Consider the following 23,665-nt stretch of genomic DNA (forward strand, 5'->3'; position numbering starts at 1 on the left):
CGGGAGCGACAATCACCTCATCTGCTCCTGTCCTGTTCGACCTCAACGTTCTGCGGTAAGCTCCATTCAGATCCCTCCTAAAGTGGAATCTTTAAATCGTACCATGGTTCATCTATTAACCCCGCATATCTGTGTCCCATCTCGACTCCGGTTCAGCGGGGAACTTCATTTCAACCCAGCTCCTCCAAAAACTGAACGTCCGCAAGCACCGCAGCCTTCAAGAGCTCAGAGTTCAAACCATCCAAGGAAAGCCGCTGGGTCGAGGTCGAATCAGTCATGTCTCTCCCACATTAACGCTCCGAATTGGCTGTTTACACACAGAAGAGATCTCATTCTTGGTGCTGGAGGAGTCTACTGCTGAGCTCATCCTGGGACGCCCCTGGTTGATTCAACATCAGCCCACCATTGACTGGAAATCCGGGGAGGTTCTTCGTTGGGGAGAAAACTGTACACATACCTGTCTAGCTCCAGTCAAGAAGAAAGCCCTGTCTTCTCCCTCTTCTTCTTCCTCCGTGCTCAAACCCAAACTCCCAGTCTGTTCGACTTCAGTTGAGAGTCCAGAAGTCCAGCATCAAGTGGAGATTCCTGCTGAGTACAGGGGGTTCCAGGATGTGTTCAGCAAGCAGTTGGCGACCAAGTTACCACCTCATCGGCCATGGGACTGCGCCATCGACCTGCTACCTGGAGCCACTCTACCTAAAGGCCGTATCTACCCTCTCTCCATCCCGGAACAGAAGGCCATGGAGGAGTATGTGAAAGAAGCCCTTCAGCAGCAGTTCATCCGACCATCGGTTTCACCTGCCGCTTCCAGCTTCTTTTTCGTGGCTAAGAAGGATGGAGGCTTGCGACCGTGTATTGATTACCGCCATCTCAACTCCCAAACGGTCAAATTTCGCTACCCCCTTCCTCTGGTCCCAGCAGCCCTGGAACAACTACGTGGGGCCCGTATATTCTCCAAGTTGGATCTGCGCAGTGCATACAACTTAATCCGTATCCGTCGGGGTGACGAGTGGAAGACTGCTTTCGTCACCCCTTCCGGCCACTATGAGTACAGGGTAATGCCGTTCGGCCTATCTAACGCCCCTGCAGTCTTTCAGAATTACATGAATGAAGTGTTCCGAGAGTACCTCAATAGATTTGTTGTAGTCTACTTGGATGATATCCTCATCTATTCATCATCACTTCCTGAACACAGACGCCATGTCACTCTGGTCCTGCAGAAATTGAGAGTCCATCACTTATTCCTGAAATTGGAGAAATGTGAATTTCACACCACGTCGGTACAGTTTTTGGGCTATATCATAAATCAGCATGGTGTGCAAATGGACCAGAGGAAGGTGGATACCATCCGGAACTGGCCGCAGCCCACTACAGTGAAAGAGCTTCAAAGATTCCTCGGATTTGCCAACTTTTATAGGAGATTCATCCATAACTACAGCATTATCAGTGCTCCTCTGACCTCCTCTTTGAAGGGCCAGACCAAGTCTCTATCCTTCTCCTCCGAAGCCATCCAAGCCTTCCAACAATTAAAAGACGCCTTTTCAACCGCTCCCGTCCTCGCCCATCCTGATCCAGATCTGCCATTTGTCGTCGAGGTTGATGCGTCTTCTACCGGAGTAGGAGCAGTCCTCTCCCAGCGGCAGGGTGAACCTTCCAGACTCCATCCATGTGCCTTCTTCTCCAAGAAGCTGTCCCCGGCGGAGCGAAACTATGACATCGGAAATCGGGAACTGCTTGCAATCAAACTTGCCTTGGAAGAGTGGAGGCATTGGCTGGAGGGAGCCAATCACCAATTTCAAGTAATCACCGATCATCGTAATCTGGAATACCTCAAAGAAGCCAAGCGGCTCAATCCTCGTCAGGCCTGCTGGGCTCTCTTCTTCACCCGTTTTGATTTCGTTGTTACCTACCGACCCGGCTGTAAGAATGGAAAAGCTGACGCTCTCTCTCGCCTCTATCATTCCTCGTCTGAGGAGTACCGCCCTGAACCCATTCTCCCTCCAGCCGTGTTTGCCTGTCCAATCCTCTGGGACATAGACGATCAGATATCCCAGGAAAACCGTCTCCATCCCGCTCCGCCGGGAGGTCCAGAGGGGCTCACCTTTGTACCTCAACAATTCCGCACCGCCCTTCTGGACTCTGCTCATACAGCTCCGGGCTCTGGTCATCCAGGTAGCAGGCGTACCCTCTCGCTCCTCAGTCAACGGTACTGGTGGCCATCTATCTCCCAAGATGTCTCCCGGTTTGTCCAAGGGTGCTCAGTCTGCGCCATCACTAATACTCCCAGAAAACTCCCGGAGGGTAAACTCGTACCTCTTCCTATACCCCGTCGTCCATGGTCTCATCTTGGTGTAGACTTCATGACTGACCTTCCTAAATCTAACAACTTCACCTGTATTCTAGTAGCAGTGGATCGGTTCTCGAAGGCTTGCAAGCTGATCCCCTTACCTGGACTCCCTACCGCCTTTGAGACCGCGGAGGCTTTGTTCCACCATGTTTTCAGAAATTTTGGAATTCCCGAAGATATAGTATCGGATAGAGGTCCGCAGTTCATATCTCGGGTATGGCAAGCCTTCTTCCGACTACTTGGGGTAACTGTTAGTCTCTCCTCAGGATACCACCCTCAGACGAACGGCCAGACTGAGCGGAAGATCCTGGAGAACGGTACCTCAGGTCATATTGCCACCAGTACCAGGACAGCTGGAGCCGCTACCTCCCCTGGGCTGAATACGCCCAGAATTCTCTCAGGCAATCCACCACCGGGCTCACTCCTTTTCAATGTATCCTGGGTTTTCAACCTCCTCTATTCCCTTGGTCTGGGGATCCCTCGGAGGTTCCAGCCGTTGACTATTGGTTCCATCAGAGCGAGAGGGTATGGGACTCAGCTCACGTTCACCTCCAACAGGCAGTGCGAAGGCACAAGACCCAAGCCGATCGTCGAGGGACAGACCCTCCCCAGTACCAACCGGGTCAGAAGGTGTGGCTTTCAACCCGAGACATCCGCCTTCGCCTGCCCTGCCGTAAGCTGAGTCCCCGATACATCGGACCATTTACCGTGCAGAGGCAGCTGAATGAAGTCACTTACAGACTCAACCTCCCACCTCATTACAAGTTTTCACCCTCATTTCACGTCTCCTTGTTAAAACCCTTCATTGATCCTGTCACTTCTCCTCCCTCAGATCCAGGACCTAGGGACTTACCTCCTCCTCCCGTTCCAGTAGAAGAGGAGCCTATCTACCGTGTCCGCAACATCATGGATTCGCGGCGACGAGGCCCCCGGCTGGAATATCTAGTCGACTGGGAGGATTATGGCCCCGAGGAACGCTCATGGGTACCCCGCGAAGACATTCTGGACCCAACCCTCCTCACCCAGTTTCATGCAGACCATCCTGATCGTCCTGCCCCCAGAGGTCGTGGTAGGCCTCGCCGTCGCCAATGCCCCTCTTCTCAAGCGTCAAGAGCCGCCTCGGGAGGGGGGGGTACTGTCAGGATTCCACCACCATCATCATCACTCCCTCCACCCACTCGCTCGTCATCCCCTGAATATTAATTGTCATCACCTGCATCTCTTCATCCTCATCACCGTCACCTGCTATCCTTCATCACTGCTCACCCTTATATACCCACTCTCAACCTTCAGTCTCCGTCTGATCTCGTCATTACATGGCTTACAGACTCTATCTCAACACTCGCCTGAGAATCCGCGTATCTTCTGAGAACCCTCAAAGATCGGCCAGTCTTCTTCTGCCTTCAGTCCTCCTTCGGTGATCCCACTTCCACTTACTGTGATCAGAGATCGCTCAGTTGAATTGATATTGGTCCATACTCGCTCTCACTCTGATATTCCCGTCTGGTTCGGAGCATTCTGCTAATAAAACTCTCAAACGGTCCATCCTGTCTGCCTCCTGTCTCGTTTGTGACAAGCCTAGGTTGATTTTACTCTGAACCCTCCCTTTAAGACCTTTATTGGCCAATACCGAGTACCAATCTGATACCAGTGTTAAATTGTTAATATATTGTATTTTCACTGTGATGAAGAGAAAGACTTGACTTGAACATTGCATCCCTAGGCAAGACACGGCGAACAGATTAGGTACAGACGTTCCAATCACCATTCCATGTCTGAAAAAATCTCACTCCATTATGTTTAGAAATGTAAACGCCGTAAAGTAAACTCAAAATTTATCAACAGCATATTATAAACAATGTAAACAGTACTTATTAAAGGAACAGTTCACCCAAAACATTTTAATTTGCTGATAATTTATAGTTTATTTCTTCATCAGAAAAGAATTTAAGATTTTTAGGGTTTCATTTCAGGCTAAAGTGAATGGAGCGTCCAATGATGGAATGACAATCCAAAATACAAATATAAATCAGCAAATTTAAATTTTTAAGTTAACCATTTCTTTGAGTACTGCCCATTATTACAAACTGCTCTGAAACCACGAGTCATGAATGAACTCAAACCTGGTGGATGTGCAACAGTTTTTACTTTCAAACGTGCAATTGCATGTCTTTAAACTGTCTCTTTTTGAAGTTTAATAATCCCATTTCACTGTATATCGTGACTCCTGTCTTTCCGTCCATAAAATTAAGACCTTGGGTAAGAGGTGCTCATTCCTGTTTCTGGATATCTACCTTCCTGCAGAGTTCAGTCTGATCCAACAAAAGGTAGATTTCCAGCTACAGGAATGAGCACCTCTTACCCTAAGGTGTTTTGCATGTGCTGTTGTGGTCAGCAAATAGCAAATTAGAAAAACTAAATGTATTATTGAAAAATAATCAGTGTAAAATATATTCTAATGTTAAGACTGTATTTTCAAATATATAACTAAAATAGGGAATCTCTCAGACTTTTTTTTTGTTTTTTGCTTCCTGGGCATCAACCCTGATACAGGATCTAAATCCAAGAAGAAGCAGGGAGGCATCAATCAGCAAGTTTGTTCTCTGCTGTGCAAACTTGTGGATTTTGAATGGATGGCAACATAATCAGATTTTGTGTTAAAAGAGAACTCCAGTCAATTTTAACATTGAGCTAATTTTTTTGTAAATTTGCAGTGCTGTCAATACAGAGAACAACAACAAAAATCGGTGTTGCCTACACTGGTCATCCTCTTTTTAAAATTTGCACCCTGTTGACTTCAATGGGGCAAAACCTCTTAGCATCCTTGATGTGTCATTACAAGTGCACAGCCAATGTGAGTGACTCCTTTAGAGTTAACACGGGTGAATCTGACTGCAGTAGATGTGAAAAATATGAAAAAAAAAGTTAACTTCATTTTTATTCATATTTTTCACATCTACTGCAGTCAGATTCACCCGTGTTAACGCTAAAGGAATCACTCACATTGGCTGTGCAATTGTAATGACACATCAAGGATGCTAAGAGGGTAAAAGCAGGTTTAAAATATTGCCCCATTGAAGTCAAGAGGGTGCAAATTTTAAAAAGAGGATAACAAATGTAGGGAACACCGTTGTCACCGTTTTTGTCGTTGTTCTGTGTACTGACAGCACTCCAAATTTACAAAAAAATTAGCTCAATGTTAAAATTGACCGGAGTTCTCCTTTAAGTATGTACTTCGCATGAAACCTGTGTGTTGGGGCTTGGGTTGCCATGTTATTTGTTTTGATGGTATTACTTTTTTCATTTGCTCTGGTATTTACCTCTAGCTGTGTTTTTTGGACTGCCATCTCATTGCCGACTCTTGCCCGTTGCCGACTCTTGCCCGCTGTTATGCAATGACTCTTGCAACGTATGTTATGATATTGTTGTATCAATTTTATTGAAAATAAAATCAATTGTGGAAACTATTGTTGAATCTTTTTTTTTACTACTTTTATGTCATTATATTGCATTACTGTATTAAATTGTAAGTTTACAGTTAATTACTGGCTACTAATTGCATTACTTTTACAGCTGAAACACAATAAATTACTGTTCAAGTTACAGCTGATAACTATATTTATACAGTTATGCACTGTGAAATTACAGTAATGATGTGATGTCAATAACTGTGAAATGACTGTACACAACTGTCATTTTACTGTAATTTACATTAAATTTCTTACTGTAAATTACTGTGAAAGTAATGCAATTAGTAGCCAGTAATTTACTGTAAAATTACAGCATAATTTTTTACAGTGTGGGTTTTATTTTGTGGTTTTGTTGTGTTTGTGCACTGCAGTCGTCCATGACCGACTGTCACGCTGTTTTTGTGTTTATTTTATTATTAAAGTTTAATTTGAATGTTCGCCGGTTCCCGTCTCCTCCTTCCTGGGACTACAAAGGTTTTATAGTGTTACGGTGACTTATCTGAAAGGTGCTTTACCATTTCATAACACAAATCTTCATTTCCTGGCAAAGTAAGCTTAGCCCAATTATAGCCCTTTTTAGCTCATATAAAGAAAACTCATTATCTAATGTACATCCTGACTTTCCCCTATGAATTAATAGTTCAGGTCAGGATTATCTCTTAAACCACCATCTCTATATCTTTTCATATTTTCTGAAAGATTATCATTACTACGCACTTTAACAAAAGCATTGGACTTCAGCTTTCTCATTATCCAAAACAGCTGGTTTACTTTCACTTATAATAACTGGAATATTGTTCTTTCTTTGTTTCCCCACACTGAACTGATTTCAGTTTCTTCACCTATACTTTCTAAATTTTCCTCCAATATTTTTTTTCATCTTTAATTACTTTCCTATCAATTGCTTGTTTTTTTATATTCAATAAAATCATTAAAAACATTTTTCCTAACCTTTTTCAGTGCTTTATCATGAAGTATTATTGCCTTCCTACACTCCTCAGTCCACCAAGGGACTGACTTCTTCCTGCTACTTATCTTACCTTTGCTGATTGCTTCCTCAGCTACCTTACAAAGACATTTACTTATTTTATTATTTAGTTCTTCAATCTCCTCTTCAGATTCTTCAATTACTATCAACAAAATCTCACTTCGTTCCTTAAATTAGTCCCAGTGAGCTTATTTGAATTTCCATCGAGGCATAGTTTCCTCTACACTCACATCCAAATCAATTCATATTTTTCAAATTATTGGAAAATGATCACTGCCTATTAAAGTTTCCTTCAATGTACAGTATCCCACACACAACTCCTTGCCAGGTTTCCAGTTACAATAGTTAAATCTAAGATGGACAATTCCCTTTTGATAAATCAATTATTGTTGTGCTACCATCATTTACCCAAGCCAAATAATTTCAATCTACCACATCTTCTATGACATTACCATTAAAATAATTTCTTTCACTTCCCCATAATGTACTATGCCCATTAAATTATCCACACCAAACCAGACTATGATTATCTACTCCCCTAATTTCTTCTAAAATGTCTATATATATATTTTTATAATTGATTATACAATTAATTTATGATCTCCAGCCCACACCGCTATTTCAACTACATGTTTATTACATATTTTAACTATTCTAAATTGTATTCCATCCATTACAAAAGTACCCTCTCCCCTTCCTACTGAAATTCTATCCCTACGCACATTATTATAACACTGTACTTTAAAATCCAACTGAAGCTTAAGACAAGTTTCCTGAATACAGATTACATGAGGTTTATTATCCTTTTCTGCAATATATATTTTTTTTAATTCCTGACCATTGACAATTAAGCTCCTTGCATTCCACTGCAAGATTTTTAGCACCATTAGGATCCCCACATGGTGCCTGCAAGCTTGCCATTTGCATCTTAGATTTATTATTTATCTGTTCTACTGAAACCCCTTCAACATCCAGACATCCCCCTCCTCAATTACAACACTTTAGCTTTACATCTTGTTCACATTTACCATATTCATGGTTTCCTCCACATCTGGCACATATTTGTTTCCCTCTACATACATGTCCACACTTTTGACAATCTTTCAGGCATTTTATCCTCCTCAAAATGCAGCATAACAGGCTGTCAACAATTTTTTCTAACACACTTAAGCCGTTTCACCACTTTCACTTCAGCACCTTTTACTCCTCTTTGGATCGTTTCAACAAACATATTAGTCAGAACAACATAAACGACTACTCTTATACACTTTTTTCTTTCCATCACTGTGCACATAACCTTCTGACCAAATCAAAGTTTTTATTCCAAGCGCTGCTTTTTGTTGACTGCTATCCTTACAAACTATCAGTAACTTACCATCCCTCAAAGTTTTCGCGCATGCGATCTGTCCAATCGGCTCCTTTATAGCTTTGGTGATTTTCAATGGATTGATAACACCAACATCACCAGATGCAAACTTCAACATTACCTGATATTATTCCTTCCTTTTCCTTATATTGCACTGCTCCTTATTACTATCGGTTCCCAAATCTCACTCCACTCCTTTTTCGTTTTTACACCACTGACCAGTTTGAATTCCTCCCACCACTACCTTCCCAGCCAAACACTTCCTCTTCCATCTCCGATCCTCTTAGCAAATAAACCATGCCTGTGACATCTATTGCATGACATCACTTCAAAAACATGACAAAGAGAAAGACCATTAATATAGTTATAGTTGCTGTCTCATTTTTGTGGGCTTTATGCAAAAAAAAAAAAAAAAAACTAAGCTTTAAACACTTTCTCTAGGTATGTCGCTTTCGAAATTCGTCAGCCGTTGTCGTGCTGCGGAGAAGCGTTCGCACTTCAGATACGCCCTTCGAAGTGCGCATTCTGACTTTGGGACAGCGTACGTTGTGATGCTGTGGCACAATTGTACTTCACATCCCCACTTCGGAGTCCACACACTTCAGTTTGGGACACCCTTCGTCGCGCATACTGTGACGCATTATTATATATATTTTTTTTTTCTCAGAGATATATCTAATGCTGCTTTCTTGTCTGCTCCACAGATTATTTGCTGTTCTACATATAAACTCTTTTATACATAGAAAACAAAAGCACTTTTAAAAGCAATGAAAATTACTATTGGTATTAAATATTGTTTGGTTGTTGTAGTTACTGTTGAGGTATGATGTTCTAGACATTTAATGTACATTGGAGAAGTATAGTATTTAATATTTTTTAGTTTTTGATTTGTGTTTTTTTTTGTTAATTTCTTGGGGGGGGGGGGGGGGGGGTTCATAAAACATAGCCATAAGTTAGTCTGATATTCGGATGTTTGGAGTAAATCCAGTGTCTTAAAACTGTATCATAACTTATGTCAGCTGAAGGCGTAGTGGTTTTTAATTGCTTAGTAAGTTCTCCAAGAGAATCTTTTGTGTTATGGTAGTGGCGTAACACCATAATAAAATATGAATGAAAAATTAAATTAAATTAAATTAAATGCAGTTCATGACCTCTTTATTGTAAATATGAATTTCATAGATTTCAACAGATTTATTACTGGTTCAGCTGCAGAGGCAGGAACTCAACAAGAAGAGACAAAAGGAGTATGAAAGATTTAGGTGCTTTTATTTGTGTTATCTTGGAGTTACAGGTGGTTTTGACGACAACGAGTTGAATAAAGAGAAAGGAAAGTAAATGCAAGAAAAGATGACTTTGGAATGGAGGAGTAAACAAGTGACTAAAAGTAAAAACAAAGATGTTTTATTTTGTTTATTTTACTCATCCTCACGTTGTCTTCCTCTGTATCTTTTCTTAGTGCTTAATGTCTTTCCTTCTTAATATTTCTGTTTCTCCATGAAAAGAAACGGGAAACACTGAGAGAGAAGGTGGCACTCTGTTACAGAGATGCACCATCTCTTTAAATATCTCCTCTGCTTATACATTTATAAAGAGAAATACTGGCAGACAGAACGGAGAGGGTGTGATTTCATGATTTTAGATTATTTTATTTAAAATAATCACATTATCTCCATATGACTCATGTTCAGACAGCCCAAATTCTAACAGACCACCAGTTTAGACATGTCTTTCTTTGAGAGGACAGATAGAGCATGGGGAAACAGATAATATAACAAGATGTTGTGATAATGAGAGGAGTTAGAGAGGGTTGATGGACTGAGATTATTCTTCCTCTTTCTCCTCTCCGTGTGTGATGACGTAGCAGATGTTTTTGTAGTCTACGTTGCCAGCCACATCTGGAGGAAAGGCAGCCCAAAGATTTTTCATCTAGAAAAAAACAATCAATCAAGAAAACAATGTCCTTTTTGTGGAATTTCATACCTGCTCACCAAATATACTCCCAGAACAGGCATTTGGGAGAATGCAGGAATGAAACAGAAGATATTTGCCTTATTAGAAATCAGTGTAGCATCAAAAGGATTTAGAAACTGATATCTCAAGGGCAGTAGTGTAAATGTATGTCTAAGGGATATTTTTTTCATGTTTATCACTTGCCAGGCAAAAAGTAATTACTTCTCAAAAAGCTACAGATTTAGAATTTGATTTTGATTCATGACCATATCACTTATAGTCTGGAATATTTACACATGAAGCTTACAGTATGAGAAATTGTAATTGTAATTCCTGAATTAGCAAACACCACTAATTGATATAATCCAACTACAACTAACCTCTTCAGCAGTAAACCTGTCACACTGGGTGGTCAGGAGTTCCTCAAGGCTAAAAAAATAAAATAAAATGTTACATTCTTGAAAATGTATGGCCTTTCACCATAGTTGTTTATTCATTCTATAGTGTGAACAACAATAGGTCAGGATACTTACAATTCCTTCTTGATAGTGCCTGTAGCCTCAGGGTCCAGGACTTTGAAAGCACTTACGATAACATCCTCAGGATCGGCACCTAAATTAAATGTTTGATGAATAAATGTTGTGACTACTAGATGTGAATGCTTGATTTAAGATGTCAATACTACAATTACACTACAAAATAAATATACAACTATATTAAAATTTTTTTTGAAGAAAATGTAAACAATGTTTGTCCAAGAAAAACCTGGGCACTCAGCAATTTTGTGAGTGGGTGGGGAAGGGTTTGCTATAGTAACGAACACAACTTTAACACACATCTGATCGATTGTGATGACATGCTTACTGACATGCTTGTGCACAAATCATGGTCACGCACATGATCATAAGGAATATAAGATCTACTGTATAATAATAATAATAATAATAATAATAAAATCAATTACATAAGTAAATAAGAATGCTAAAGTAGGTTATAGGTTTGTTGTTATATATGAAGAGTTCAGATGAACTGTTCACACTGTTTTCCTAATGAATGTTGTTCAGTTGCTTTGACGCAATGTATTTTGTTTAAACCGCTATATAAATAAAGGTGACTTGACTTGACATGCAAAATCCTCTAAGTGCCATCTAAAATGTTCTTAATTTTTTTTTTTTTCCTCAGGCTCCTATGTTTATGTTCAGTTATTCTACTTTAATGGGAAAGAAAATAAACTATCCATTTCCATTCATAGGAGCCTGATAAAAATGCCAATTTTAGACGAAAATTTCAAACGACACTTCATATGACGTAGTAATCCATTTACACTATTTGAAAATAATATTTTATTTTAAAATGTGCACATTCACTCTTATTTGTATGTCTAATAGTCAAAAACGCAAATGTTTCTTGTCAAGTTCATTTATGATTTACATGAATCATGATTAGATATTTTTTTATCCAAAATGGCAAAATTTCATAAAAAGTTGAGTAGTTTTCATAACTGGATACTATTGCTGTTGCCAGTGTTTTCTAATACAGTACTACTTGAATCTAAATTTTTTTATGAACTCTTGTTGCATTGTGACAGTGACAGTATTCGATTAAAGCATCTCAATTAAATTTGACATTAATGACCACTGAGACAGACCAGCCTAAAAGTTTAACTTTTACAACTTTTCGAACAATAAAAAGCTTTCCTCGTTCTTATACACATAGTTTTATACTGTCTATAGCTATGACTATTTTAGTCTTTCAAAGGACAAAATGGGTGGAAAAACAGTAATAAAAATTAGACATAAAAAAAAACATAAAATGCAGGCCCTCTTAAGGCACAAGGCCCTGTGTGGTTGCACACTTGGCACATCCCTTGTGATGGTATTGACCAAGGTCATGGGTTCGATTCCTAAGGAATGCATGAACTAATGAAATCTTTATCTTGAAAGCACTGTAAGACACTTTTGAATAAAAGCGTCTTCCAAATGCATGTTAATGTCCTAGCAAGTTAGAGTTATGTGCTCAGGTAAAGTTTACAAAGTTTAATACTAAACCCCAAACCAAAAGTATTAGCAACAGAAATTGTGTGATTACAAGGATAATCAAAGTCTGAAAAGATTTTGACTCACCCTTCAGCTTCTCACCAAACATGGTGAGAAAGACAGTGAAGTTGATGGGGCCACTAGCCTCTTTGACCATGGCTTCCAGCTCCTCATTTTTCACATTTAGCTGGCCCATGGAGGCCAGCACATCTCTTAGATCATCCTTGCTGATAATACCATCCCTGTTCTGGTCGATGATTGTGAAAGCCTGTAAGTTTTAGAGAGGGTAAGAGTAATTGCTTCGTAGGTCCCAAAAGAAAATACATTTTTATAGTTATGAAATGTTTCCCTTCTGGCATCAGGTCATGATGTTTTTCTGCAGAACATCTCTGAAACTTGAGATGACATCTGAGACCCTACCATATCTTGGCAGCTGCTGCCCACTTGTCTTTCTAAGATTTTAAAAAGGTCACAGAATGTACAACAAAACTTTGGGGATATTTAAAGAGGAGGGATTGGTTACAGTTGTCAGACCCAACTAATCGTTTACCATCCCTCCTTATTACTTACAACAGTTATAGAAGTTGTATAGTTAACTTTCATGCCATTGGTTACTGGAAATGAAACCAATAGTACTACACTTAATGAGTACTTTCTTACAGTGGTTGAATAGTTCTAAAATGGAACACTTTCTGAATAACTAATGTTCAAGGTTTTTAAACACATGAGCATGGGAGAGTGTCATTAATGAATATTGATTTGACTGTTAAAATTATCCTCTTAGTTTTTTCTTATAAAAGTAGCTTTGGATAACAGTTTATGCAAAATAAATGTTAATGTATTGGACTTATGTGAGGTTTAGCAGAAATGTACCTCCTTGTATTCCTGAATCTGGCTCTGCTCAAACATGGAAAAGACATTAGAGCTGCCGCCCTCTGCCTGCTGCCTCCTCTTGGCCTTCTTGGGTGCCTAGAGGAAAAGAAACGTTAGAAAAAAGTAAGAATCTATCTATCTATCTATCTATCTATCTATCTATCTATCTATCTATCTATCTATCTATCTATCTATCTATCTATCTATCTATCTATCTATCTATCTATCTATCTATCTATCTATATCATTATGAATAACTGATTTTATACAGTATTTTTGTATAATAAAAATAGTTAAAAAACAAACAAAAAACACTCACCATCTCTCAAAGTTTTTGCAGTTGGTCAAGAGAGGGGAAGTGTACACCACGCTGATATGACTGACATCTTCGTAGTCCCCATCTGGGGTCTTATATACCGGCCTGGGTCTGCTAACTTTAGCCTGAACCTCAGGTTTAGGAAAGTGAGAGCTGGTGAAAGTACAAGACAGGAGGTATATGGAGTGCTTTGGTGTCACTTTTCATTCCTGATCCAAAATAGGATTTGCACGCCTTGGAATGAGTTGAAATCAGTCCAGTAATTTTGGGAATAGTTTGGTTTACCTTGTGGACAAATATGGCAAGCCAAAGATATTGTTGCTGGCTTGACTAAAGGGCTAGCTCTGTTTCTTTTTCATATTGTTGACTCTGTCTCACGATTCAACTCTGATTTAGATTTTGCTCAGTATTCTTAGACTGATCAGTTACAGCAAGAAACATTTCTTATTATTATCAGTCTTGAAAACTGCTTAATATCTTTGTTCCTAATCCTAATCCTGTTATTATGTAACTAAAGACCAAACAAGAGCTAGTGTTCTTCACCTACTACTATAACAGTTAATGAGCATTTGGTGAGTTTGAATACATGTAAGACCTTGTTTGCTTTGTGGCATGTATTGCTTTAGGTCTAAAAAAAAGTGTTTTTGCATAATCTACTATAATATTAATTTATGCAATATGACACTTTTTTGTATGTCCAGTAAGAAAGCGTCTTTCTTAGCATATAAATATAATGACATATCCTGCTAATACCTCAATATGTCTTGAAAGTAAACTATTACTATAAAATATTACTATTAATAGTATGTATCATTTGTTGCCTATATGAACATTTTTGGTGTTTCTGTTTTTCATAAAAAATGAAAATTAGTTAATGTTTGCTCTATACAGCGGCTAACTAACATCATATGGACATACTGGAAAGTAATAAAGGTGCTGTATTGTATAATATGTATTTTATGGATACATGTTTCTGTATGTAATGGAAGTTTGATGACTAAACATACTTTTCAAGTACTGGAGCTCTATATTGGGGAGCATATATGCCTCTGGAACAGTCCAAAACTGTGTTCTGCAGCCCTCCCACTTCACACCATATATGCATCCATAGCTGGACATTTATCATGGTCCCAACACTGAAGGTATGTATTCAAATTAAAGGTTTTGGGAATGGATAAATGGATGACAATATCATTAACAGATCTCATTATTTGCCCACGAATAACATAGCTACTCCTGTAAATTACGTTGGTGAGGCCCAGTAGAGGTAGTTTCTGTAGGGTGTTTTGCTTTTAAATGATAGGCCTGTGTCAAAGATTAATTGCTGAATAAAATTTGTCTTTGCAAAATGCACCGATTTTTTTTTTATCCAGCTATCCAATCAGGCAGTGTTTTATAGTGAAACTTTCCACCTAAAAACTCTTTCCTTGTACTTGTCAATGAATGAACAAATGAATAAATTAATTAATTAATAAATATGAAACTTATTCATTATATATATATATATATATATATATATATATATATATATATATATATATATATATTACATTAATTAAAACAATTAAAGCATTTTGACAGCACTATTAATTAGGCTACATAATGAAACATCAATGAGCTTTTCATTCTAGTTGCCCATAGCAAATGTTTATATTTATATGTCATTCATGTGTTTTAAAATAAAGTAAAATATGGCCATTCAAAAGCTAGCATCAGTATTTTTTAAAGAAATCAATACTTTTATTTATCAAAAATGCATTTGATCAAAAGTGACAGTAAGACATTTACAATCAAATAATTATGAAAGTCAACTTTCTAATCAAATAATCGCAATTTCCACAAAACTATTAATTGTTTTTGTTGTTTTGTTTGTTTGTTTGTTTGTTTGTTTTTGTTTTTCAACATTGATAAAAATAAGAAATGTTTCTAAAGCACAACATCAGAATTTTTGAAGGATTTCTGAAGGATTATGTGAGTGGAATAATGGTTGGCAAAAATTCAGCTTTCCATCACAGCTGTAAATTACATATTACAATTTATTAAAAGAGAAAACAGCTACAATTATAAATTGTAATGATATTTAATGATTTAATTACTTTTTTTCATCAAGTAAAATGCAGCTTACATATTGTCCAAAATATATTTTAGAACATCACTGAAAGCCTCTCCCTGCAATAAAGCTATACATTTGATTGCAAAGCTTCCTGAGAATCAAACTCGTACACTTGGTGTTAATTCTGTTGTAGTAATATTTTTGTTATGTATTTTGAAATTGGAAGATTTTCCCATATGAAGAGTGACACAAGTAATAATATATTGATCTTAAAGTAGTCATTTTATAAGTGACCATAGTATAAGTAGTTTATTTAAAATAACTGAACAGTTTAAGGGTCACTACAAGAAAAGGTGTAGTGGAAAAAGTGACAGCTGTGGATAGAAATAGCTCGCCATCCCCCAATTTTCACACTCACTGAACAAATGAATAGCGTCCAAGAGTGGAATCTGTTTCACGCTAGCCCAAATGTTCTCTTTCCAATAACACATTCTCTTTTGGCCTTACACACACAGACACACACTTTAACTCATGGTTGCTGTCCCCTGCTCTATAACCACATTCCATTTTTCCTCCCATGGGATAAATATAGGGCAGGGGATCCAAAACTTTTGTCAGTCAAACTCCTTACACTCTAAAAAATTCTGGGTTTTTTTTTCACCCAAAATGCTGGGTTGAGACCACTGGGCAGGACATTGGGTTGTTTTAACCTAAGTTTGGGTTGAAAATTGGTCTTGATCATAACCCAGTGGTGCTGGGTTGGGAATGCGGACTTGAAGGAGAGCATGCACGTCACGTTAAGATCAGACGTCGCCAGTGTGAGAAGCCACCATTTTCTCAGCATGAAAGAAGTGAGAGAAAGACATTATGGTAAGTAAAGATTCAAAATGTAAAGTTATCATTCATTGTTCATGTCCAGGAGTATTTTGAGGTTTCATGAAAGGTGGAAATAAGAGAGCTTAATTAGAAAAAATATGACGACGCGAGGTCTCTTTTACTGAACAGAAGAGGTACTTTTAATATAACGTTCATGAGTGTCTTATGTCCTATTTACATAAGATTTTACAATATCTGCACTTTATGAGGTGTTAATAGATGGTTATGGTTACGGTCACACTCATGTTAATTTGTTATCTTATTTTTTTGCAGTTAAACTAAATGTACATTAGTAATATTTCAGACTTTTTTAGCTTCATTGTGTCCGTGCTGGAGTTAACTGACGTCATACAGAAGCCTGCTTTTGTGAGGTGGAGGTGGTTTTCTCAGCTTCTTCAGCCTTTTTTTTTTTTTTTTTTTTTTTACTAATACAAAAATAATGTTTGTATTTGTAGATATTGAAAGCCAGAGACAAGATAACTTAATTCTTTTGTTTCTGTTGTGTTCTGCATGTTTACTTCACATTTTGATGCAACAACAGTGTGATTCCGTGCTCATATTTCATGAAAATCATTGTATGTGTTTTTCATTGCAGAACTCAAAACCAACATTGGAGTTGTCTGATTTGGAGAGTCATCATTCTTGGGTCTTCCCTCTTGAAAGAATAGTTCACACAAAGACTTTTGTCTGTCTTTACAACACAAATATAATTATTAGTTAATCCATTAAGAGTCTAGATAATCAGTATTTTCAAGCCTCATTAATACAGAGTTATTGTAGAAGTAATTAATTCCAATATTTATATATGAATAAATCTTAAATTATATGATAGCGAACATGTATGTTCAAAATAAAATATTGGTCTCCCAGACTTGCAATGGAGGACAAAAATTAAGAGAATATTAAATATATTTATCTGTGTTCCAATTAGCAGAGTTTGTATAGGTCTGGAACAACATGGGGGAGATTATGACCATCATTATTTTTTGGTGAACTAACCCTTTGAAGAGCAGCCATCCACATACATCCACATGCTGTGCTGATGGGGCTTCTTCATGACTACATCAATTAGCTAAAGAGATAATGAAAATTGACAGTGATGCATGTTCTGCATTCATGGACTATGAAACAAACTGTAAGTGTTTAATTTGTAAAAACTAAATGTTAAATGCTTGTTCTGTGGTATTTAGTAGAAATTTACACTCTTTAGTAGAGTTTACACTCTGTCATGCATACACATGCTCCCATTCTTTCACACACACATGCGTCTGTTAATTGTCATAATATCAGTGTTAATGTTGTTGTTTATTTGTGTTCAGGCATGCCAGAACACGCGTCGCCATAGAAACAAGGGGTCAGTTAAAATATTTGAACTTATGCGTGAAAGGGTTGATTTTTGTTGAAGTAAACAACAATAGCCCAAGTTTAGTAAACATTTTTTATTGAGACTATAAAAAATATTTCTGCATCTATTTTTAGTTGGGCCAGCTGCCACTGTGGGTGGCACAGGCACACCCTGGCACACCCGTGGCTACGCCACTGGTTAAACAGGATAAAATGAGTGGACTGGACAGAAACATTTTCAAATATGCTCGTGTTTGCAGCACACACTTATTGAAAAGTTTCAATTAATTTTTGTGTTTTGTTGTTATGGACGAGTCTACAGATTTCTTGCCATATGATTCTTGCATCTCACAATGTAGTATGAAAAAAATGTTTTTGCATGTGTATAAAACAATAAATTGACGATATATACTTCTTGTCCAAACTCTTGTTTTCTCCAGACTGGACTATTGTAATGCTCTCCTGGCAGGCCTTCCTGTATGTACTATCAAGCCTTTGCAACTGATCCAGAATGAAGCAGCGAGGGTTGTTATGAGCCAAAAAAAGCTCACGTTACTCCTCTCCTCATCAGGTTACACTGGCTACCAGTACACTGGCCGTTCGCATCAAATTCAAGGTACTGATGCTTGCCTACAAGATGACCACTAGCACGGCACCAACATACCTAAACTCACTAGTTCAATCTTATGTGCCTTCCAGACGTTTGCGCTCTGCAAGTGAATGATGCCTTGTGGTGCCACCCCAAAGAAGTTCAAAATCACTTTCAATTACCTTTTCCTGGACTGTGCCCAGCTGGGGGAAGGACCTCCCAATCTCATATCTCATTTTCAAGAAACATCTAAAGACTCATCTTTTTCGCTAGCACTTAACCAACTAATACTAGCCCTTTTCTTTCTTTTCTTGTCTTTCATATAAAAAAACAAAAAAACTGGCTATGCGTTCTTTACTAGACTAACTGAGACTTGTCATGACACTTGTATACTGTTGTTGTTCTCTTATTGATCTGATTGCTTCTATTGTTCTCATTTGTAAGTCGCTTTGGATAAAAGCCTCTGCTAAATGATTAAATGATTAAATGTAAATGTAATATAATCATTTGTAATTGTATATACATTGTTGTGATTTATTGTGGCTGGAACATCAGATGCTTGATAGACACAATGAGTTTGTCTTTACTACACGTTAGATGTGATCCACCTCATAGTAACAATCTGGTCAGATCGTCCATTCTTTGAGTGAGAGTGTAATGTTACAGGTTGGCTGATCTGGTTTCGTGGTTCAAGTTAAACTTTTTGACCTGTTTCAGTGCTGTTGTTGCTCAATGCTCAGCAATGGCAAGGACGCAATGTTGTCTCGGGGTTTGACTAAAGGAGATTGGTATGGTGGGCAGTGCTAGGGGTGTTGACTAGTGTTGGGTATCATTTAAATTTTATCGATTCCGATTACAATTCCGATTTCAATTCCGAAAATACTGTACATGTGTGTTTTCTTTCTTATTTGTTTACGTTCACATAAGACAAAAATTGCTGTGTTTATGATGATATACTGATACTGATAGTTTTTGTATATTGGTCGACAAATATGAAAGAAGTCAGTTTCGGCTCAGAACAACCTTTTCTAAAGTTGAAATACACGGAATGGTCCGAGAACAGACACAAACCAGAACCTGCAGCGCGACCGCCAACCACTGCTCTCTCTGCTCATGTTTGTGCTTCGAATCATGTGCGCTGCACACAAACAGGCACAAATTCTTTCCAGTCCTGCACTTAATCGTTTTTAATCGAATTGAAATGTGAACGCAGGAATCGTTAAGCAGAATCTAAATGCCTTATCGAATACCCGGTTCTTAGAAATTTGGAACCGGTTCTAAAATGGAACTGGATTTCGTGCCCCAACCCTTGTGGTGACTGAAGGAGGTGACTGTGTAGTTCTGACATCAACTTTTTTACGGTAGCCACAACGGTTCATGAAAAAACACAGCTACTTTAAGCAAGCTGCATGCATTTACTGTGGATGGACTGTTTTGACATTTAAATGGTAGTTAAATAGCCCCAGACCTCAGTTATCATGAAAAAAGTCAGGAAATTTCAACTTTGACAATATGGGACCTTTAAAGACACCAACTGCAGAGATAGTAAATTAGTAGCAATCACTTTAAAAGACAAGGCATCCATTTTCATTATACACATCCAATTTCTTTTTCAATTGTTTACTTTCACTTAAGAAATAACCAACAGTTTTTTCGCAGTGCGCACAGAACACAGCGCACAAGGGGGAAAAGGGGACAAAGAGATCCACATTGCTACAACACCAGACAAGCCAAGTAATTAATCTCTTAAAAAGACAATTGCTTCCCAATGAAATTAAACCCTTGAATCATGGTCTTTCATTTGTACCTACAGCTCAGACCAATGAATTTCACACCTATATAAATATATCCTTTGTGTAAAGGTCTTCTTTTAGCTTTTGATGAGTAGACTGTAGCCTAAGACTATCCTACGTTTTGAAATTAACTCAACTGTAAAAGTTTTAATATTTTTTTTAAGATGTTACAATGTTATATCATAATGTTATTGTTGTTTTACTTCCTCATTTTATCTAATTTTACAATTACATTCATTTCACAATCCGTCTCTTTGCGCCACCTGGCGGTAGTTTCAAGAATGATTTTAACAAGACTGAATTACAGTTACCACGGTGGCGGTAATCCTCATTTATGTTGTCCACCAACTGTAGATCTTCAGAGATTTTTTTGACAAATAGGACTGCAAGAGTTTTCTTAAAGGGGGGGTGAAATGCTCGTTTTCACTCCATATCCTGTTAATCTTGAGTACCTATAGAGTAGTACTTCATCCTTCATAACTCCAAAAAGTCTTTAGTTTTATTATATTCATAAGAGAACGATAGTCTGTACCGATTTTTCCCGGAAAAACACGACCGGCTGGAGGCGTGACGTGTGGGCGGAGCTAAAGAATCACAAGCGCCAGTAAGCTTTTGCGTTGAGAGCGTCTGTGACATTACCGTGAGGGAAAAACCATCATCCAAAACAAACCATGGCTTACAGTCAGATTCAGCCGTTTATTTATGATCCAGAATCAGATCCCGAGGCTGAAACTGAACGAGAGCAGCAGCAGCAACGACTCACTCCGAGCGGGGCTCGAACCCGGGTCTCCGGCATGGGAGGGGACGTACTAACAAGGAGGCAGAGATATTTTAAGCAGTTTTACTCACCGCCTGCGGTTCCAACACACGATCGTGACCCTTTTTCGTTGGGATTGCATCATCCTTAAGAAAAAAACGATACGCAAATCCGTCGTCAAACTGGGCCTTGTTTGTAAAACAAGCATCTTCGAAATGCAGGGAACAAACAAAAACACAAAAAGCACAACTCCGTTGATGCTCTGTAAAAAATAAGCTCCATCCACTGGTCCCTTAATGCTTTTTTTTTTTTTTTTTTTGGTAATCTGTGCAGGGTTGTCTTGCCCTGGCAACCAAAAACACACTTCTTTTGTGACTTTTCGCGACGATCTCGCTCTGATCAGTGAATCGCTCTGATCAGTGAAATGTCTGTGCTCAGCCTCGCTATACGGGAGCGCGCGCTCTTCCGGCAGAAGTGCCCTTGGGACCCATATAAGGAAATTCCACTCCATCTAACATCACACAGAGCCATACTCGAAAAAAACTTTCCGAAACTTATGACAAACCGGAAGGAGTATTTTGGGAACAAAAATACTCCTTCAAACGTACAACTTAATTTTTGAAACTTTGTCCATGTTTAGCATGGGAATCCAACTCTTTAACAGTGTAAAAAACTCAGTATGCATGAAATAGCATTTCACCCCCCCTTTAAATAGTGACAAGTGTGGGGGTACATTGAATTTTACTCCTTTTAAACCTAAGAGCAGGTTCACTCCACCTAAACTTAGAAATCATTTTCTGGAGACATTTTGTCGTCTGGATAAGAATGAAGCCAGGTTGTGGTGTCAGAAAGCCACTGAGGTAAAAAAAGGCTGAATTTGGACCCAGAAGAGAGGAAGGCATTATACTCTCTATAATCAGATTCCACTATAACTATCAACCAAATAGATAAAGGTGGAGCGATAGTAATCTTGGACACTGAGAAATATCAAGCAAAATGCACAAGACAATTATTGGATGATGTTTTTTATACCCGCTTATCTTCTGATTCAACTGTGACAAAATACATTTTAGAAAATTTCGTGAACAATTACAGGTGCATCTCAATAAATTATAATATTGTTATTTCAGTAATTCAACTAACATTCTGAAACTCATGTATTAAATAAATTAAATGCACACAGACTGAAGTAGTTTAAGTCTTTCTATCTAAAATATCTTAAACTGTTTTCCGAATATGAATGGATGTCTTACAGGTTTGAAACAACATGAGGGTGAGTGATTAATGATATAATTTTCATTTTGGGGTGAACTAACCCTTTAGGTTTACAATATAATTTAGTGAGGAAACTTTGGGTTTTTTGGATGTTCACTAAGTTAGGACAATCCTTCCTCATTAGGAAAAAAATAAATAAATGCTTAGAAATATTTTTTACATGCTCACTGCTATCACCCACCATCTCTCAAGAAAGGTCAGTTGCATTGAATTATGCATACATTCTCTACAGATCATTCATTTGAGACTAGAAAAAGCGAAATGTGTGGAAAATAAATTCAAAGAGAACAATTATTGACACCTGCTAATAAACTCAAAATACTAAAAAAAAGTTTCTGTGCAGTTTATCACCAGTTTCAGCATTTTGTAATATTATAAAGAAACATTGGTACAGTTGTGGTCATTAAGAAGTGCATTCAGAGGAAAAGGATCACGTGTGACCACGGTGTTGCACGCGGGACCACAGGGAATGCTCTAGCACAGGAAAGACATTATCAGTAGGGGGCAGTCATATTACATACAGTACTGTACTGAAGCAGCAAAACACCTTAAACACGAGCTTCCATAATCTTTTACATTAAGCTTTTTCTCCTACAAAGTGTATAGATACATATATATATATATATATATATATATATATATATATATATATATATATATATATATATATATATATATATAAACTTACACTAAAACAGTGCTCGAGCAAGACAGACAAACTTACGAACCCTAAATCTAAAAGTAATGTAATTAGTTGCGCAAATTAAATGACATTTAATTTAATTGAAAATAATTTTTTTTAGAGAGCAAGCATTTCACTTTTGTTTTGCACAGACTGAAATGATTATTAATGTGTAACGGTCAAATATAATTTTAATTTTATCATTTTAATTTTTTATTTTCTCGCTCACTTAAGATTTAAAGTTTATTAAACAAAATTTTTTTTTTACTCACTTAACATTTCAAATTGACTAAACATAAAATATTAAGGCAGCGGGGTAACAAATTATTTTAAGTTGACTCGACATATTGTTTTTACAGTGATGTAAATATACAATATATATATTTTCAGTCTCACACCACCATTAAAGCTGCGGTAGGTAACTTTTGACGCTCTAGCGGTTAATAAACAGAACTGCTTGCGTCCTGCGGAAGAACATCGTAGCCGGAACTACTTCTCTCTGTTTATGTCTATGAAGAATCACAAAGGTACTGGGTTACTCCGCCGCGGTACCCCCGAAGCAATCTAAAATAGTCCGAATATAAACACTTATTATAGGTGCACCCTAGTGATTCAGGACAAGCTAAAAACACGGTTGGAAAATGGACTCATGGTGTACTCGCTTATTATATACATTTTTCTACATTTTGAACACAAACAAAGTTACGGACCGCAGCTCTGATTGGTTGTTTCTTAACGGGAGCCATGGATTTCTGCAAATGGCAATAGGACCACTGGGAGGAGCCAGAGGAGCTTGATTTTTTCACAGATTATCTGTCTCATATTCTACTGTCAGGACATAATGACAGGTTTAACAAATATGTAAAAAATATATTTTTACAAAAGTTATACTGCAGCTTTAACTGTCGAGTGTTCTATGTATATCACTGTTTAGCTGCTTTAGTTTTCTT

The 23,665-nt window shown here is 37.9% G+C and overlaps 2 protein-coding genes and 1 long non-coding RNA gene across 3 annotated transcripts in view; 1 reads left to right on the top strand and 2 right to left on the bottom strand.

Moving 5' to 3' along the window:
• Nucleotides 1–8,311, bottom strand: part of med1 (mediator complex subunit 1) — a 138,364-nt gene extending 130,053 nt beyond the window's left edge. The window contains exon 1 of the mRNA XM_052612155.1: nucleotides 8,293–8,311. The gene's annotated coding sequence lies outside the window, so the exon portion shown is untranslated. The remainder of the gene's footprint in view (nucleotides 1–8,292) is intronic.
• Nucleotides 8,312–9,420: 1,109 nt separating this feature from the next.
• Nucleotides 9,421–13,435, bottom strand: mylpfb (myosin light chain, phosphorylatable, fast skeletal muscle b). The gene is made up of 6 exons (XM_052612186.1): nucleotides 13,350–13,435; nucleotides 13,031–13,126; nucleotides 12,245–12,425; nucleotides 10,655–10,733; nucleotides 10,502–10,550; nucleotides 9,421–10,097 (listed from the first exon to the last, which is right to left on the bottom strand). The coding sequence occupies exons 1-6, from the start codon at nucleotides 13,350–13,352 to the stop codon at nucleotides 9,993–9,995; spliced, it is 513 nt and encodes a 170-aa protein (XP_052468146.1). The 5' UTR covers nucleotides 13,353–13,435; the 3' UTR covers nucleotides 9,421–9,992.
• Nucleotides 13,436–15,652: 2,217 nt separating this feature from the next.
• LOC128025694 (uncharacterized) lies at nucleotides 15,653–19,238 on the top strand. The gene is made up of 4 exons (XR_008186201.1): nucleotides 15,653–16,269; nucleotides 16,871–17,410; nucleotides 18,060–18,235; nucleotides 18,319–19,238. It is a non-coding gene; the product is annotated as an uncharacterized LOC128025694 (long non-coding RNA).
• The last annotated feature ends 4,427 nt before the right edge of the window (nucleotides 19,239–23,665 follow it).

Source organism: Carassius gibelio, chromosome A12 (assembly GCF_023724105.1).
Source record: "Carassius gibelio isolate Cgi1373 ecotype wild population from Czech Republic chromosome A12, carGib1.2-hapl.c, whole genome shotgun sequence".
NCBI lineage: Eukaryota > Metazoa > Chordata > Actinopteri > Cypriniformes > Cyprinidae > Carassius > Carassius gibelio.

Coding starts and splice junctions, on each gene's coding strand:
- mylpfb (XM_052612186.1), bottom strand. Junction 10,734..12,244: donor GTTTGGTGAGAAGCTGAAGG/GTGAGTCAAAAT, acceptor CATTTAATTTAG/GTGCCGATCCTGAGGATGTT. Junction 10,551..10,654: donor GGCACTATCAAGAAGGAATT/GTAAGTATCCTG, acceptor TTATTTTTTTAG/CCTTGAGGAACTCCTGACCA.